The sequence below is a fragment of the Amphibalanus amphitrite genome, unplaced genomic scaffold (assembly GCF_019059575.1).
Source record: "Amphibalanus amphitrite isolate SeventyFive unplaced genomic scaffold, NRLGWU_Aamphi_draft 001703F_arrow, whole genome shotgun sequence".
Taxonomy (NCBI): domain Eukaryota; kingdom Metazoa; phylum Arthropoda; class Thecostraca; order Balanomorpha; family Balanidae; genus Amphibalanus; species Amphibalanus amphitrite.
This window is the reverse complement of record NW_024883196.1, coordinates 3,525-20,408: the sequence shown is the minus strand read 5'-3', so window position 1 is coordinate 20,408 and position 16,884 is coordinate 3,525. Positions and strand designations below refer to the sequence as shown.

The following is a 16,884-nucleotide window of genomic DNA, read 5'->3' as shown; positions in this document are numbered from 1 at the left end:
CATGTGACAAAGGGTAGGACATAAGAATATACTCTCTGTAGGAGGGTAAAGCACAGAGTAGATGATGCGTTACTCCCTAAAAAAGGGTTCCGTTAAAGATTTACCCTTTCAAAGAGTGTAACCCAAAAAATGTTACACTCTAGACAAGAGTAAATCAAAAGAGTTTACCATTCAGAAGATGGTAAAAAACGTGTGTGTCATGTTACCCCTCCCTGGCGAGTTTACTCTTCATGAAAGAGTAAAATTTACCATCTGGAAGGTGGTAAAAAACGTCTGTGTGTCAAGCTACCATGCTATGGCGGGTTTACCCTTCAGGAAATGGTAAAAAAGTTTTCAGTGCAGGCACAAGAATAACCTGTTCCCCGGTAATGTCTAATTGGCCTTGGCCCCGACTGATCACTGATCTGATTGCGTCTCTGACCGCGCACGCCGCACATGCATGGAACGGGACAACGTCCGTAACGGCTCGTGCACGCATACCAGGCTGCGTGCGTTTTCTGCTTGACCTGCCGAGAAGATAAATTTAGACAGGCACCCGTCACAGAACACGATCAATTACTAGCACCGTTGATGGTTGCAAACCAATATAACTGCAACAGATGCATATATGTAATATCGTAACTGCGGAATCGGAAGCCTAGTAGTCAACGGGATGTAGCACATACCTTGTAACGGCCATTCAAATCAATTTCTACAAATAAACCGCCATTCTACTAGGTGCCGCTATATTGTACGTAAAACCTGAAACAAACAATAGTATCAACAAAAAATAATACACATGGACACACGAACAACACAAAGACCAATCATTTCAAAGCATTGCATACATTAATCAATTATCAATGGACAATAATCTTACTTTTGTGGGATCTGACGTCCCAGTATCACAATCGTACGTGTCAATGGCCACGCTTCACCGCGTGCCACGCCCTGTTCAAGGTTCTATTAATTGGAGGCGGCAAATTGGGGAAAAGAAAACATCGCTGCCCAATGACCTCTGGGCGGCGGTTACACTCCCACCAATCGGTCACGATTCTATAACAAGACAGTCCACATTTACGCAACACGACCGCGGAGCGCAACCATCCTGCGCTACACGACCGACGACGGTAAAGATGGTGGCAAACTGAAATCATCTTACGTCACGGGAGTTGCCCGTCGTCCATCACTAACCGTCACTCGGCAGCCGCTCACGATACGTAGCGCCAACACATACTAGTCAGCTCACTCGTCGGCTGACGTGCCACTCTCCTCAGTTCACAACGCACTAACAACCACCACACTGTCGGTGGCTGTTAACTGTTTATGTCGCACGCTCTGAGGCACTGCATAACTGCATGTCTCAGTTAAACCTTCAACGTCTGAGCCACTGTCATCAAATGAGCCACCGTCGTCACTGGCAGAGCCACAGACAGCCCCACGCGCAACGCTCAGGGTCGCAGCAGTAGTCTAGGCTACGCAGCAGTCCAGGCTACGCAGCAGCTACACAGTTCAGCCTGACAGCTGCGCACAGTTCAGTCCCACCGAGCGCCGTCGATGGCTGCAGCCGCCAACTCTGCTCAAGCACCGCCGAAGCCACCACCAGCGCGCGGCCCGGCCCCGCAGAGCGCCGCCGGAGCCACCAGCAGCGCGCGGCCCAGCTCCGCCGAGCGCCACCGAAGTCGGCGCCTACGGGAGGAGCCGCACCAGCTTCTGTATCGGTCGATCATATGTTCCGTCTTTCGTGCGTACGGCGACCCGCCGGACGAATCCGTCGTCGGACGGATGAAGCCGCGTGACGCGCCCCAGCATCCACTTGCAGCGGGGAGAGTTGTCGTCGACAACGAGCACGACGCTGTCCAGTTCGATGTTCTCGTGCGCTGTCGCCCATTTCCTCCTTTCCTGGAGACTCGGGAGGAACTCGGAGCGCCATCGTTGCCAGAACCGGTTTGCCAGGTACTGGACGCGTCGCCAGCGACGACGGCAGTAGACGTCAGTCCTCTGAAAGGCACCAGGCGGCGAAAGCACTACATTACATTTCTGTGTTAGTAGAGTCATGGGTGAGATTGGGTGGGGTTCATCGGGAGTCATGTTGAAGGATGTGAGAGGCCTGCTATTAACGATAGCTTCCACTTCGCAGAGCAGCGTTCGCAGGAGCTCGTCATCCAGCCGAGCCCCGTGACATTCCTGAACGAGACCGCCCAAGACAGCCCGAGCGGAGCGAATCATACGCTCCCAGACGCCTCCTGCGTGGCTGGCTGTTGGGACATTCATCCGAAAGATGACCCAGTCGCAGTTCTCCTTCACCAGCTCTCTGCGTATCCTGTCGTCGTCCATCTCGTCCAAAGCCTGCTCTAAGGCTCTCTTCCCGCCCACGAAGTTTGTGCCTCTGTCACTTCGCAGCACCCTCACCGGGCCTCTTCGGCTCACAAACCGTCTGTAGGCGTTAAGAAAAGAGTCCGTCGACAGTGAGTTTGCCGTCTCGATATGCACTGCCCGAGACGACATGCACGTGAAGAGAACGCCCCACCTTTTCACTTCACTCCGTCGCTCCTGTACCAGGAATGGACCAAACAAGTCCACGCCTGAATAGGTGAAAGGCGCCGCAGGTTCCAGTCTGTCATGCGGCAGGTCGGCCATCTTCTGATTCAGAACGTGGCCACGGAGCTTCTTGCAGTTGACACAGTTCAGAATCAGGCGTGCCACCGATCGTCTCCCTCCGACGACCCAGTAGCCACTAGCCAGATGACCTCAGTCGAGCGAGAGTGAGACCTCGCCCAGCATGTCCGACTTTCTCATGGCACTCCTTGACGATCAGATACGTCACATGGCTTCGGTTGGGGATGATAACAGGGTGCACCTCACTCTCTGGAAAACCGCTCCTGCGAAGCCTCCCACCAACACAGATCAACCCGTCTCGCACAACTGGATCGAGACGAGACAACTCTTTGGGAACCGTGGCGGTCCGCCGGCCGGCTCCCACCGTCCTTGCCTGTCCCGATCGTCCAGCGCGGTCGACTTCACCTGGCAGCTCCTGTCGCTGCAATGCTGTCAGAATGATCCTCTCTGCTTCTTCCAGTTCTTCTACTCCGACTTGCGTTTTGGGAACATCTCGTGACTGCACGGCACTCCTCTTCATCATCACGAGGTGGTGAAGTTTCCTCACGTACAGGACGCACGTCGCTACTGCTCGCTTGGCTCGCAACCAGCTAGAGAAGTACTCGAGCCTCTTCGGAATTCCAGCGAACTCCTCCCGCACTGCTGTGGCGAAGCTGAAAGCAGAGCGTGACTTCACCTCAGGATCTTTGTCTCCAACCTCCCGTGGTCCCTCGCCCTCCGGCAGGACCGCACGGGACAGGAAGGCAGGTCCGTGCCACCACAAGGCACTGTCCACCAATTCCTCGGCTCTGATGCCTCGGGAGGCAAGATCGGCTGGATTCTCCTCACTTGTTACGTGCCTCCACTGACTTGGCTCAGTATGGTTGCGAATTTCCTGAACTCGATTCGCGACATAAACGTGAAAACGTCTCGCTTCGTTCGAAATATAGCCTAACACCACCTTACTGTCTGTCCAGTAGAACTCTTGTAGGTGCTGCAGCTTCAGTTCGTCCTGGAGGAACTTGCTCATCCTCACAGAGAGTACGGCAGCGGTCAACTCGAGCCTTGGCACCGTAACCGGCTTGGTTGGTGCCACACGAGCCTTGCTGATGATCAGTGAACAGTTGACCAGTCCATTTTGGTCAACCGTCCTCACGTAACTGCACTGCCCGTAGCCCACAGCGCTGGCGTCGGAGAAATGATGCAGCTCTACAGTCATCTTGTCCTGCAGCCCACCTTCCACATAGCATCGTGGAACACTCACGATCTTCAGAGCCAACATACTCTCCATCCACTCCTTCCATGCGTCAGCCACATCGCTGGGCACAGGATCGTCCCATCCGCAGCCCTCACGACACAGCTCCCTCAGTAGCAATTTCCCTCTCAAGATGAAAGGAGACACCAGGCCCAGTGGATCAAAAAACGAACTTACTACTGATAGTATTCCTCTTCTGGTCACTTCTCTGACTCTCGGCGTGACGTGGATGGATAACATGTCGGTGTCCGTGTCCCAGTCGATTCCCAGAGTCCGCTCAACGGGAAGATCACCGGAACCGACATCTAGACTCCGAAGTCCAGCGCAGCGACTCTCCATCGGCACCGACTTCACGACATCAATGCTGTTCGAGAGGATCTTGTGAACAGTGAAGCCTCCACGTGCGCAGAGCTTTCTGGTCGTGTCAATCAGTTTGACCGCTGTCTCGGCGTCTGGTACAGAGATGAGACCGTCGTCAATATAGAAATCACCTTTCATAAAGTCGGCGGCCTCTCTTTCAGTGTCACCTCGCTGACAATCAGCAGCAGCTCTGAGTGCAAACATTGCACACGCGGGTGACGAGGTGGCACCGAATAGGTGAGTCTTCATCCGGTATTCAGTTGGGTCTCTTTTCAAGTCTCCATCCTCCCACCACAGGAACCTGAGCAAGTTGCGATCCCTGACGTCGACTCCCACTTGGTTGAACATTGCCTCCAAGTCGCAGGAAACCGCCACAGGCTCCTTACGGAATCGGCACAGGATTCCGGTGAGACTGTTTGTGAGGTCCGGTCCCTGTAAGAGGTGGCTGTTTAGCACGTGGCCCCGAAACTCTGCACTGCAGTCAAATACGATTCGAATCTTGTTCTTTTGTGGGTGGTACACCCCGTGATGCGGAATGTACCAAACCCTGCCATCATCCAGCTCCAGTTCTTCACTGGGGACTTTCTCTGCGTAGCCCTTCTCTAACGTCGCCGCCATGAAGCCGGTGTAGTCGTGTCTGTAGGCCTCGTTTCTCACCAGCTTCGCCTTCAGTCCTTTGAGTCTTTGCATGGCGACTGTCTTGTTGTTTGGCATGGACACTTTGTCATTCTTCAGTGGCAGCGGCATCTGAAAATGGCCATCCTCGCGGTGCTCGAGTCCCTCACTCATCTTCTTCACAAACTGTTGATCCTGGATCGATAAAGCTGTCTTATCCTCTCGGCCAGTCTCCTGGAAGTCGGATTCGAGCACCTTCAGCACCTCCAGTGGGCTCACCTCGCGCACCTGCGATCTGAATGCGAAATGACAACGTTTGGGGTGACCATCGCTAGTGTCCACCAGATGACACGTCGCGTCCGGGTCGTTGCTCCCACCGAGACAGCCAACGATGCCCCACCCCAGGTGGGTTCGGATCGCCCAGGGCTCGTCGTCCTTACCAGAAACCACGTCCAGTGGCTTGATGGCGCGTGAACAGTTGGTCCCCAAAAGCAGAGCCACTGGTGCGTCAGGGAAGAACTCCGGCATTTTACTGGCTACTCTCTCCAGATGCTTCCACTTCATGGCTGTCTCCCTTTTAGGAACGACCTTCTTGGAGCATGGGATTTCAGGACGAGTGTAGGTTGATGGCAGTCTGATGGCTTCATCTGCTGTCAGGGGCTGGATCACCAGACCCTGTACCGCTCGGCTGCTGATGACCGACTTCCCCGTCATAGTGCTCAGCTCCAGTTTCGTGGCTCTTCCGTCGACTTTCAGGGCTTCACAAACAGGCTCTGAAGCAAAACAGGCATCAGACTGAGCGTCCAGTACAGCATACACCAGCACGCTGTGTTCCGGGTTGTCAACATGACTCAGTAGCACTGGCACCACCAGTGAGTGACAGCAGCCTCCTCCTTCAGCATCTGACACAGAGCCCGAGCAGAATGAAGTCGCCTGCGGTGCCGCGTGGGACGTCCTCCGTTGGCCTTCAGGCTGAACCTCAGCTTTCTTGAGAAGTGACTCATCATGCAGAATCGTAGGGTGCCACCTGCCACACTCATCACACTTGCATCTTGAGCGGCATTCCCTCCACCTGTGTCCTCTTCTTAAGCAGCCTCGACACAGTCCCAGCTCGTTGACCTTGCTGTTCCGTTCAGTTCCAGTCATCCTTTTGAAGGTGTCGCAGTCGCTTATCTTGTGCTGGTGTTGACACAGTTCGCATGTTGAAGGCTTCCTTGTGTCCACTTGAGTTCCTCCATTGGCCCTCTTCACACCCGTTGTGGACATGAAAGTCCTGGCCTTACTCTGTGTCTTCTGTGGGGCTTGCCGCGTTTCTTCACACTTGGGTACATCCACTGGTCCGCAAGCAATCCTGGCTTCGATGCCAACAAAACGGACAAACTCTGAGAACGGTGGATGTCTCCTTTTAGCAACGCCCTTTTCATCGTAGAGCCACTTGTCCACCTCCCTCTTCCATCTGTCCACCAGGTACTTGGGCAGCTTCTTCACCATCATCTGAATTTCCAGGTAGTCATCCAGGATTCCTAGGTGGCGAAGAGGACCCGCAGCTGCCGCTTGGCAGTGCTCGAGGAAATCAGCATAATCTCTGAGAGCACGACCATCTTCATTTTTGATTGCGGGCCAGCTCCTCAACTTCATGCGATACGTGTTGGATATGATGAAGTCGTTTCCGAACCTGTCGTTCAGTCTCGCCTTCGCCTGCGAGTAAGCCTCATCTGTCCTCAGGTGGAGCAGGCCCAGGATGGCTGTCTTGGCTTCACCCGCTGTGTACTTTCCTAGAAAGTGAAGGCGTTCGATGGGAGAGGATGTCTGATGTTCAATATAGGTTTCAAAAGACTTCAGCCACATTGGAAACTCCTCAATGTTGCCACTGAAGGTGCCTGGTTCCAGCACGGGAAGCCTACTACCATTGTGTCGCTCAGTAAGCAGATCTGCCAGTCTGTGTAGTGCTGCTTGAGTGCTGGGTTCATCATCCTCCACTCGACCATTGGCTGTCACTGTCTTGTCATTTCTTCCTGTGCCTTGGACATTATCCTTCACTTGGACTGCAGCATCAATGGAGACATCATTTCTTGGTACTGCTCCAGTTCCAGTGACCACTTCAGTATTCTCCTCCTTTGCACCAGGTCCAACTTCATCACTTGGGTCTTGACTTGCTCCCTCCTCTCTGTCAACATCAAACTGGTCAACCACCCTCAGCTTGGCTTCATTTATGTTCATTTCTGTTTCTATATCCAGTTGTTCTTGCTCCAGCAGCAGCTGTTCTTGTTTTTGCTTCAGATGCAGCCTTCTACTACTCATTGCAGCTCTTGCTTCCAGCTCTGCTCTGTCCTGCTGCATCTTGAGCTTCATGAGCACAACCTGTGCCTTTACTTCGCTGCCGGCACATGACTTGCTTGAACGTGATCCACCAGCGTCAGATCTTGCAGGAGTAGCATCATCTGCGGAGACTGAAGACAGGTGAGCCTCCACCTTGCCTTTCAGCTCATTCACTTCAGTGAGGTTCTTGTCATGATCCAGGTTTTCTCTCTCTTCACCCTCCATCAGGGAGCATATCACTTCATATGTTTGCACAAAATCAACATAATCATGCTTCCAGACGTCAAAGTCCTTCCTGATCACTTGCGGCTTTTCTTCCTGCTCAACAGACTCCAACAGTAAGCTGCCACGTGATCTCAGCTTCTTCAATAACTGCTTGTACAGCTTTGACTTCTGAGCAGCCTGGTTCAGTGGTCCGCAGCTCCCTGCCCTTCGCAGACAACATCCTCTGTTCGTCACTCATTGTGGACCAGGCAAGGAATTGCTCAAGAAAAGATGGCAAAGGATTTAGTTTCACTACTTAAATAAATGTAAAAGGTGCAAATAATAGTTTAAATACTGCAATAACAAAACAAAAATGAAGCACAAAACATTGTGACCCAAACCAGTGTTAACACGTCAAGGTCAGACGTCCAGGTGCTGAGGCCAAAACTCAAGGTCAAAGTGACAAATACAGGTGTGTCTAGCTACAAACACCTCTACTAGTCAACCATCATGCATGATACGACAAGGGGAATCCTACTAACAACCCTGCGTAACCACTGACTGCCCTAGAATCTACAACCAGTTGATATTCATTCAGTGCAACTGAAACTGTTAAAAGAAGAAAATAAAGACAATCTTTCAACTACAAAGTCTCTCAAAATCAGGACTAGATCCGAAAAGTTTTACTGTAACGGCCATTCAAATCAATTTCTACAAATAAACCGCCATTCTACTAGGTGCCGCTATATTGTACGTAAAACCTGAAACAAACAATAGTATCAACAAAAAATAATACACATGGACACACGAACAACACAAAGACCAATCATTTCAAAGCATTGCATACATTAATCAATTATCAATGGACAATAATCTTACTTTTGTGGGATCTGACGTCCCAGTATCACAATCGTACGTGTCAATGGCCACGCTTCACCGCGTGCACGCTTCACCCGGGCGGGAATACCATGTAACCGCCGCCCAGAGGTCATTGGGCAGCGATGTTTTCTTTTCCCCAATTTGCCGCCTCCAATTAATAGAACCTTGAACAGGGCGTGGCACGCGGTGAAGCGTGGCCATTGACACGTACGATTGTGATACTGGGACGTCAGATCCCACAAAAGTAAGATTATTGTCCATTGATAATTGATTAATGTATGCAATGCTTTGAAATGATTGGTCTTTGTGTTGTTCGTGTGTCCATGTGTATTATTTTTTGTTGATACTATTGTTTGTTTCAGGTTTTACGTACAATATAGCGGCACCTAGTAGAATGGCGGTTTATTTGTAGAAATTGATTTGAATGGCCGTTACATACCTATTTAATGTTTATTTGGAGTGAATCTGAATAAAACTATTACGTTTCAGCAAAAGTCGGACCACCTACCGCGGCTAGAACGACATCCTGAATCCCATGAAGACGGGCACTAACAGGTCTGACGGAATGCCTGTCCATTATTCATCTTCCAGGAATACGGAACATTTATCAGTCCTCGGGACGAACTGCCTGGAGAGGGTTATACACGGCGTGCTTCAGCCTCCACCATTAGATGAATCGCCTCTAGCGCTAGCCTATCAACGACGGATGCAACTAGTGGCAAAAAAATCGACACGCAGCATAAAGCCTTGATAAAAAACTTGATAAAAACATGGTATGCAGATATCCCGAAAAGCCGTAGAGCTCTGTATTCACATGCGGCCCATGTGTGCATCTCTGTCGCCCGCTGATCCCATGGAGCAAACCTCGGCCGGCCCCAGAGGGCTACAGGTAGCCCACACCGAATAGCATCCTATAGACCGAACCCCAAGGGTCACGGGAAGCCCACACCGAGCAGATGCACTGACTAGTCCCGGCGTTATTATGGATAGGCCTCTCCGACTGCGCTGTTCAGCGTCCAGGAACCCATCAGGCACCCATGCAGCCACAAATCGGTCCCGTTAATTACCCGGCCTAACGAGTGGCGGCGGCGGGCCAGGCGGTCCCAGCGGAGGTGCACGGGCCATGGGGCGGCTCCATAATACATGAGCTGCCGCCGTGCAGCTCCTGCCGCCGGCGGAGGCCCCCTGTCATACACCAGGCCTGTCATGTCATGCACTCCGGCCTGACGCCCTACACCATGGACAGTGCCACACCGTTGTCCTGCACCTCGGCCGGTCGCCCTGCACCACACAATCGGCCCGGCCAGCTTTCCTAGTCCCTAGTAGTCCGCTGTCATATACAGTCCTGACTGGCTGTGGTGGTCTGGGCGGTGTTTCAGGGCCGCTGCTAGCACGCTGCTACCACGCTGCCAGCGCATTTCGCGAGTAGATGTCACAGGTTTTTGGTCAAGTCACTCCATGACCCCGTTTCCATGGGCTCCACTAATCCGGATACGAATCCCTTGCCTATGAAACGTAGTCCATGTTGGAGCGTCCGAATTTGTTGATATCTCATTGGAAACCCAATTCGCCACGTGTGCTGGCAGCGTGAAACAGCGGCCGTGAAACAGGGCCCTGATAAGTCCGATGAACAGCTGTTCGCCCAGGCTGTCCTGTAGCTCAAGTCACCGGTCGACCTTTCTGCAACAGTCACAGCCAATGGACTCCGGACAGTTCTTCGAAAATAATTAACAAACTCGCAAAGTGCATATTTTGGTGCACAAAAGTAAATCAAAATTAAATCACGGTTTTACTTCACGGAAAGCACGGTTTTCTTTTAATTCTTTTTTTCCTTGCCAGTACGTACACAAATGTTTCAAAGAAACATGTCAAAATGATTCATGAATAAGTCGTTGCCCAAAGGGTTCGCGAAGGCGTGGAATATTTCAATTCGTTCCAATCGACCACTCGGCCGGCGGCTTTTATGTCCATTCAGAGCGGCGGCCGCACCGGGCACGGAATCCAGCCGGCGTCACGCCGTCCGTCCGTGGCAGACCGAATGCGGGCAGGCAGTCATAGAGCTGGGAGGGACAATACAGGTAACACAGCAGACCGAATGCCGGGCAGGCAGTCACAGAGCTGGGAGGGACAATACAGGTAACACAGCAGACCGAATGCCGGGCAGGCAGTCATAGAGCTGGGAGGGACAATACAGGTAACACAGCAGACCGAATGCCGGGCTGGCAGTCACAGAGCTGGGACGCCAATACAGGCATCACGACAGTCCCAATACTGGGCTGCGAGTCCGTAACACTGTTGGGACAGCAGCACAGCCAGATACAGGCGACACGGCTGTCCAAATACGGGTGACACGGCACTGCAGATTCCAGTTAGGAGGGCAGTCTGAACACAACTGAGAAAGCAGTCCGAATACTGGGCTGGGACGGCACGGCAAACACGGCAAGGGGGATAACTCGAACACATCTAGGACGGCAGTTCAGATAGACAAATACAGCCCATACGCCAGTCCCATAGGGCGGCAGTCGTATTACAGCGAGGACGACTCTCTGAATGTTGCTGGAATAAACTGTGTCGACAGTAGCTGGGACGGAGAAGCTCGGGTAAAGCTACTTTACTTCTCGAGTACAGCTATGCTAATTGACAAAAAAAAAAGTGAATGAAAGAATTCGTCCTTATGCGTTGTCTCGCTAAAAATAAATATTTTTCTTCTCCCGCCGTGCTGATCTCATCCGTGATTGGCCACGACTGTGTAGATGTTTGTGATAAATCATATAAAAGTAAGAGCAAACAAACCTGAGGATGGGAATATTGATATATTCATTCACCAAAAACAGGTTTTAACATGCATTTGCCACAAAACATAGCAAAACACAGCATTACACTGATCACAAATCCGGCACATCAAACACAAATATGTGACTTGTTATCACAGACAGACAGGATCACACGGCAAAGAAAATAAGACTGGATGCATTTTCGCTAGCGAGCTCAGCTCAGCCTGACATCTGGTCACAGGACGAGGTTATCTGCCCGCGTACGATATCTTCCTCCCAGCCAGCCGGCCTTCAAAGCTACCACTGATGGCTGGGTAAGTCACTCAGACGGGCCGCCGGACGCCCTGCCCCTGCCTCGGTGCTGAGTCTCACACCCTGGCTATGGCCTCCCTCTGTTCAGCAGTGTCACAGACGTTACGTCTCAGGATCCTGTCGGTCCCGGCAGTGACCAATGCCCTCGCACTCGATGATGTAACTGTCGCCCGATTCAGAGTCGCACTTTTCGACAGAAAACTTGGCCTGTAAACCAAATGCGAGGCTGTAACCATCAGTGTTTACTGTTTAGCACCCTATTCAATCTTTCACACCCAGGGCGTCCTCGAACTCCGACGAGAAAACTCGAGACCTGCTTCAATATGACATGTGCATTGTGCATCGTGTAAGATTTTCCCTTACTTTAAAACCATGGCTGACTGAACAAAAACAAGAAAATGGTAGCAAACAGCCTGTCTTTATAAGAAATGGGTAAATACCAGTTTTTACGAAACTCTTGCGATACACTTATTCGTGATTCCCGGATGAAAAGTCAAAACGTTAAAAGTAAACGGATAAAAAGTCAAAGGACATTAAGTCAACAGACAGAAAGTCAACATCGCAAGAAGTCAAAGGACAAAATGTCAAATGAACAAAAAGTCAACCTGCCAAAAAGTCAACACGCCAGAAGTCAACAAGCTAAAAGTCAACACGCAAGAAGTCAAAAGACATAATGTCAAAGAGACAAAAAGCCGACATGTCAAAAAGTCAACGCGCTAAAAGTCAACACGCTAAAAGTCAACACGCATAAAGTCAACACGCAAAAAGTCAAGACGCTAAAAGTCAACACGCCTAAAAGTCAACACGCTAAAAGTCAACACGCTTAAAGTCAACACGCGAAAGGTCAGCATGCTAAAAGTCAACACGCTAAAAGTCAACATGCTTAAAAGTCAACACGCTAAAAGTCAACACACAAAAAGTCAACAAGCAAATAGTTTATAGGTGCGCGAAAAGTTGATGCGCAAAATGTAGTCAACAGCAAAAAGTAGTCTTCAACAGCAGTCGTTAACTAAGTCGGTACAAGTACGCCGCAGCCCGCGTCTCCGGTCGGCGACTGACCCGCGCCGGGCCACCTGATCCCCGGCCGCCGCCCGCTGGGCGCCGGCTGCACCGCATAGAGAGTCTCGGCGCGTCCTCGTGCGTGCCCCGACACTACCGATAAGAACGCTCCTACCTATTTTTACTTTGCTTTAAAAAGTATATTGGGAATGTGAACTTATCTATATAAAGTTGGCGTACTGTGCCTGCTGGTGGCGGGGGGGGGGGGCAGTTCCGATAAGGAGACGTAGGGCGGAGGCGAAGATGAAGGAGAGGGACAGTAACTGGTGGCCACAATGCGCTATACTTGTCACCTCTCTTTGGACGTCACAGCTCCGAGGTCCTAAAAAATTGTGTTTTTAGCAATCGCATCTCGATAACTTAATTGACCTATACATTTCGATGAAAATTGGTCACCTTAATTGTATGCAGTCCGTACCTTTCGATGAAAATTGGTCACCTTAATTGTATGCAGTCCGTGAATATTAACAGGTTGTTGTCTGTTGATGCTGATATGAGCGTTCCTTTCAAGGCAGGACAATCCGACAATCACACCATTGCCTCTCGTTCCAACTTCCACCTATTTAAAAGAAATTTGTTTTGTTTTGTTGGGTTAGGCCCTTTCGGTCCAATTAGACCATTTCAGAGCCGGAAGGATGATAGGAATTAGGGGGAGACATTGGTCTGGGCAGGCATCCTAGTGAGTCACCGGGGCTGAGCCCATCCCGAAGGACAGGCCGATCAGCCCCAAGGTACTCACTGCACCCGGCTACGGGGTGCGCTCCCTCGGGAGCAGCGGTGCCGCTCCAGCAGCCCGCATGAGATAAAGTTGCCTGTCCAGCCCGGAGGGGGTTGCGGCGTGGAGGAGAAGGATTTCCGTATCCTGAGGATAGAAGCATGGAACGGTGATTTAAAAGAAACGACGCGCTTTACTATTGTACCAATTGTACCATACAATACGCTTGAACTATAATAAAAGTGTGAAATCGCTAATAGAACCAGTGACGGGATCAATTGATGAGAAACGTCTCCCTACACAATATAGGAAATTTGAACAAGCGAAACTTTTCGTATCGATAACATTCCGGGCTACTATATTTGTTGAAATAATTCCAGTAAACTGCGCCTGGGACAGTCAGTTGTCTCGAAGGATCATGTAACGCTGCCTCATGACAACCTTACGATGCGAGCGAGCTCCCACCTAGCACGTGTCAACGGATGTGTGTCAGATTTCAGCCAAGCATGCCCGTGTGACCAGCTGAGTCGCGGTTGCGGGCCATGGGAATCCCCATCAGTCGTGCAATGGAGGCAGTCTCGCTTCAATGTCCAATGATGCAGGTTATACATATTGTGCAGCATCCTGCTTAATTGTGTACAGCTGTTTGTAAATGTTATCTCATGTATGTAATGACTGATGATCCAGGTGTCATTGACTTTGTCTCTTTGACTTGTCCTTTTGAGTTTTTGGATTTTGGCTTTTTGTCCTTTGGATTTTTTCGTAATTTGACTTTATGTTCTGTTGACTTTTCGTCTTTTGACCTTTGTCCTCTTCACTTTTTGTCCTTTTGACTTTTTGTCCCTTTGATTTTTTGTCCTTTTGACTTTTTGGACTTTGACTATACCTATGTCTTTTTGACTTTTTGAACTTTTGACTTTTTATTTTGACTTCATGCCCGGTTGACTTGTTGTTTTTGACTTTTTGTCCTTTTGACTTTCTGTCCTTTTGGTTTTTTGGATTTTGACTTTATGTCCTGTTCACTTTTTGTCTTTCGACTTTTGTTCTTTTTACTTTTTGGCAATTTGACTTTTTGCCGTTTTTACTTTTTGTCTTTTGACCTTATGTCCATTTGACTTTTTGTCTTTTGACTTCTATGCTAGTTGGCTTTTTGTTCATTGACTTTTTGGCAATTTCACTTTTTATCTTTTGACGTTTTATCCTTTTTGACTTTTTGACTTTTGACTTTCCTCTTTGTTGACCTTTTACCTGTTGACTTTTAAGATTTTTGACTTCGTGCTTTTGACGTAATGTCTGTTGACTAATCATCCTTTTACCTTTTATCATTTGACTTTTTGTCCGGAACCCCTTATTCGTACTACGGTAGTTAGCTTTGGAATAGACGTTTGCGGCCAAACTTTTGCACAACATGCGAGCAACGGAGCAAAATAACACTCGACAGGTAAAGACCACTCAATAGCTGGCACGCCTCGACTTTCAGGCGGAAAAATATATTAGACCAAACAGGAAGCAGAGTAGAATGACCAGAACAAAAGCACGGGACGGAATAATGGACAAAACATAGCAACATGCTTAGTACAGCAGAAAATGCAGCACGACTAAATAATCTGGAAAAGAATTAGTACAAAGTTGGACAGTTTAAACATCGATTTGCATCAGTACAAACAGCTGGGGGGTAAACCGGCAGCTGCTGCCCGTGCCAGTCGCCCGGCAGATGGATGGTGGATTCCGTATGTACGCGCGGGGATAGCTCCGCTGGCATTCGCTCCCAACTGTGGGGATATCTCCGTTGCCATTCGTTCCCAACTGTGGGGATATCTCCGCTGCCATGCGCTCCCAACTGTGAGCGTCCGTCGCCTCATGGGAGAACCTCACCTGTGTCAGTCGCTCGGCTATGTGGATGGCCGTCTCCGTGTGTAACGTGGGCTTCACTGTCCTGATCCGAGACCGTCCGGCAGCCAGCGCCATCAGAATCACACACTGCCGACAGAACAGAGCCATCAGAATCACACACTGTACAGAACAGAGCTATCAGAATACACTGCTGACAGAACGGGGACGTCAGAATCACACGCTGTACAGAACAGAGCCATCAGAATCACACGCTGTACAGAACAGAGCCATCAGAATCACACACTGCCGACAGAACAGAGCCATCAGAATCACACACTGCCGACAGAACAGAGCCATCAGAATCACACACTGCCGACAGAACAGGGACGCCAGAATCACAGACAGATGACAGAACAGCTCTGTCAGAATCACACACTATCTACCTAACAGGGCCATCAGAATCACACACTGCTGACAGAACAGACACAACACTGCAGAGCGGGAAAAACGGCACTCGTGTGTCTGTCAGTCGGGTAGATGGCGGCCACGAGTGACAAAACAAATGTCATGTAACTCACGAAGCTACACAGTTACAGGCATGGACGTTAGACGTACAAATGAGACCGCGAACATGCACAACGAATCTCGAGTGGAAAGTTCGTCGATCAGTTCCTAGCATTCTGGCAGGCACGGACAATCAGAGCCGCCCGGTCCTTCGCCTTGTGACCGTCCGGCACGGCTGTCGCCGAGTGGCTCATTGCGGGCCACTTGGACGCTCGTTTCATTATATAGCCGGGCAGACCGGCCGCCAGACGTGCGAGTGCTCCCCATTCCCCCTGGGCGGCTCCTTTTCGTCTGACGAGAAGGGCGCCGGCCCAGTCGAATGGTTCGGCCCGCGTGGACGGCATGGGGAGCCAGCGCGCGCCGCTCGCTCCGTTACGAGAGTGGGAAGGAACCGGCCGCCATCGGCTCTGTGACTTATCGGCGGCCGAGACGGACGATTTCGGAAGATACAGTGCCGCAAATCAAATCGGAGCCCACAGCTCACCGGTCTGACGCGTCTAAATCAGAGCCGATCTATGCTGCGATACTTTGGTTAACGACCTGACAGTGCTTTATGGCATATTGGTATCGAGATCCGCCGTCGGCTTCCGAGTCATCGGCGCTGTCTAGACGGGGACAGGAATATGGCGTCAGACTGGTTTCGCTGCTTTGCATTGGCTCAGTCTCCACAATGTGTTCATGCAATGTGGTGCAGTTATTGGAAAAAAAAATCGCGAAATAGCGAAACATACATATGCAGTATGCACATCTCTACATCAAGGACGGTGACCATAACCCTTCATAGCCAATATCCATAGCGTGCATACATAACATAATTTAACAATATATGACATGACAACTTGTTCTGAACCAATATCAATGGCTTTTACTACAGAAAGTAGAAACAAATTTCCGTTACACAGAATATAATATTCTTGTAACCTTATAAATTATCGGGAATGATACAATACTTAAAATGCAGGATAGTGCTCTTATCGAGAGACATACTCGTAAAACGCATCTCTTACCTCTGCCAAAAAGATCTAATGAAATGAAAAACGGATACTAGAAGCAGCTGCACTGATCTCCCGCGCTGCTAGTATAAAGGAAGAATCGAAATCAAGTTGCCTTAACGTGCCGTAGTTTCGCTCTTTACGATTGGCTCTGCGAACGTATTAGGTCCCTTGCGATTTTAAAGAGCAAATCAAGCGTGCCGTAAGTTTTCGTTTGACATTAAGCAGCCGTACTACGATCGGAGTGGGGCTATAAGGACCATTGCGAGAAATTCCGCTCATGCTGGTCGGTGCCATTGGTGAAAACGGGCACACCAGCCGGCCGGCTGTCCTGGCGGCCTGCCCGGAGCGGGTCAGGAGGCGGTCTGCTGCCCAGAGCGGGTCAGGAGGCGGTCTGCTGCCAGGAGCTGGTCAGGAGGCGGTCTG

At 50.4% G+C, this 16,884-nt stretch overlaps 3 protein-coding genes across 4 annotated transcripts; all 3 read right to left on the bottom strand.

The window, feature by feature from the left end:
* Positions 1–668: 668 nt before the first annotated feature.
* Positions 669–2,677, bottom strand: LOC122374730. 2 transcript variants are annotated; one of them, XM_043353655.1, is made up of 2 exons: positions 860–2,677; positions 669–741 (listed from the first exon to the last, which is right to left on the bottom strand). In XM_043353655.1, exon 1 carries the CDS (start codon positions 2,617–2,619, stop codon positions 1,669–1,671), a length of 951 nt encoding a protein of 316 aa, XP_043209590.1. In that variant the 5' UTR covers positions 2,620–2,677; the 3' UTR covers positions 669–741; positions 860–1,668. The 2 variants fall into 2 exon arrangements, with proteins under 2 accessions (XP_043209590.1, XP_043209589.1); XM_043353654.1 differs by having other exon boundaries at positions 717–741; positions 828–2,677.
* A 53-nt stretch (positions 2,678–2,730) lies between these two features.
* LOC122374727 lies at positions 2,731–7,351 on the bottom strand. The gene is made up of 3 exons (XM_043353652.1): positions 3,534–7,351; positions 3,150–3,251; positions 2,731–2,785 (listed from the first exon to the last, which is right to left on the bottom strand). The coding sequence occupies exons 1-3, from the start codon at positions 7,349–7,351 to the stop codon at positions 2,731–2,733; spliced, it is 3,975 nt and encodes a 1,324-aa protein (XP_043209587.1).
* A 3,652-nt stretch (positions 7,352–11,003) lies between these two features.
* On the bottom strand, positions 11,004–15,085 carry LOC122374726 (RNA 3'-terminal phosphate cyclase-like). The gene is made up of 2 exons (XM_043353651.1): positions 14,945–15,085; positions 11,004–11,502 (listed from the first exon to the last, which is right to left on the bottom strand). Exons 1-2 carry the CDS (start codon positions 15,068–15,070, stop codon positions 11,398–11,400), a joined length of 231 nt encoding a protein of 76 aa, XP_043209586.1. The 5' UTR covers positions 15,071–15,085; the 3' UTR covers positions 11,004–11,397.
* Positions 15,086–16,884: the final 1,799 nt, after the last annotated feature.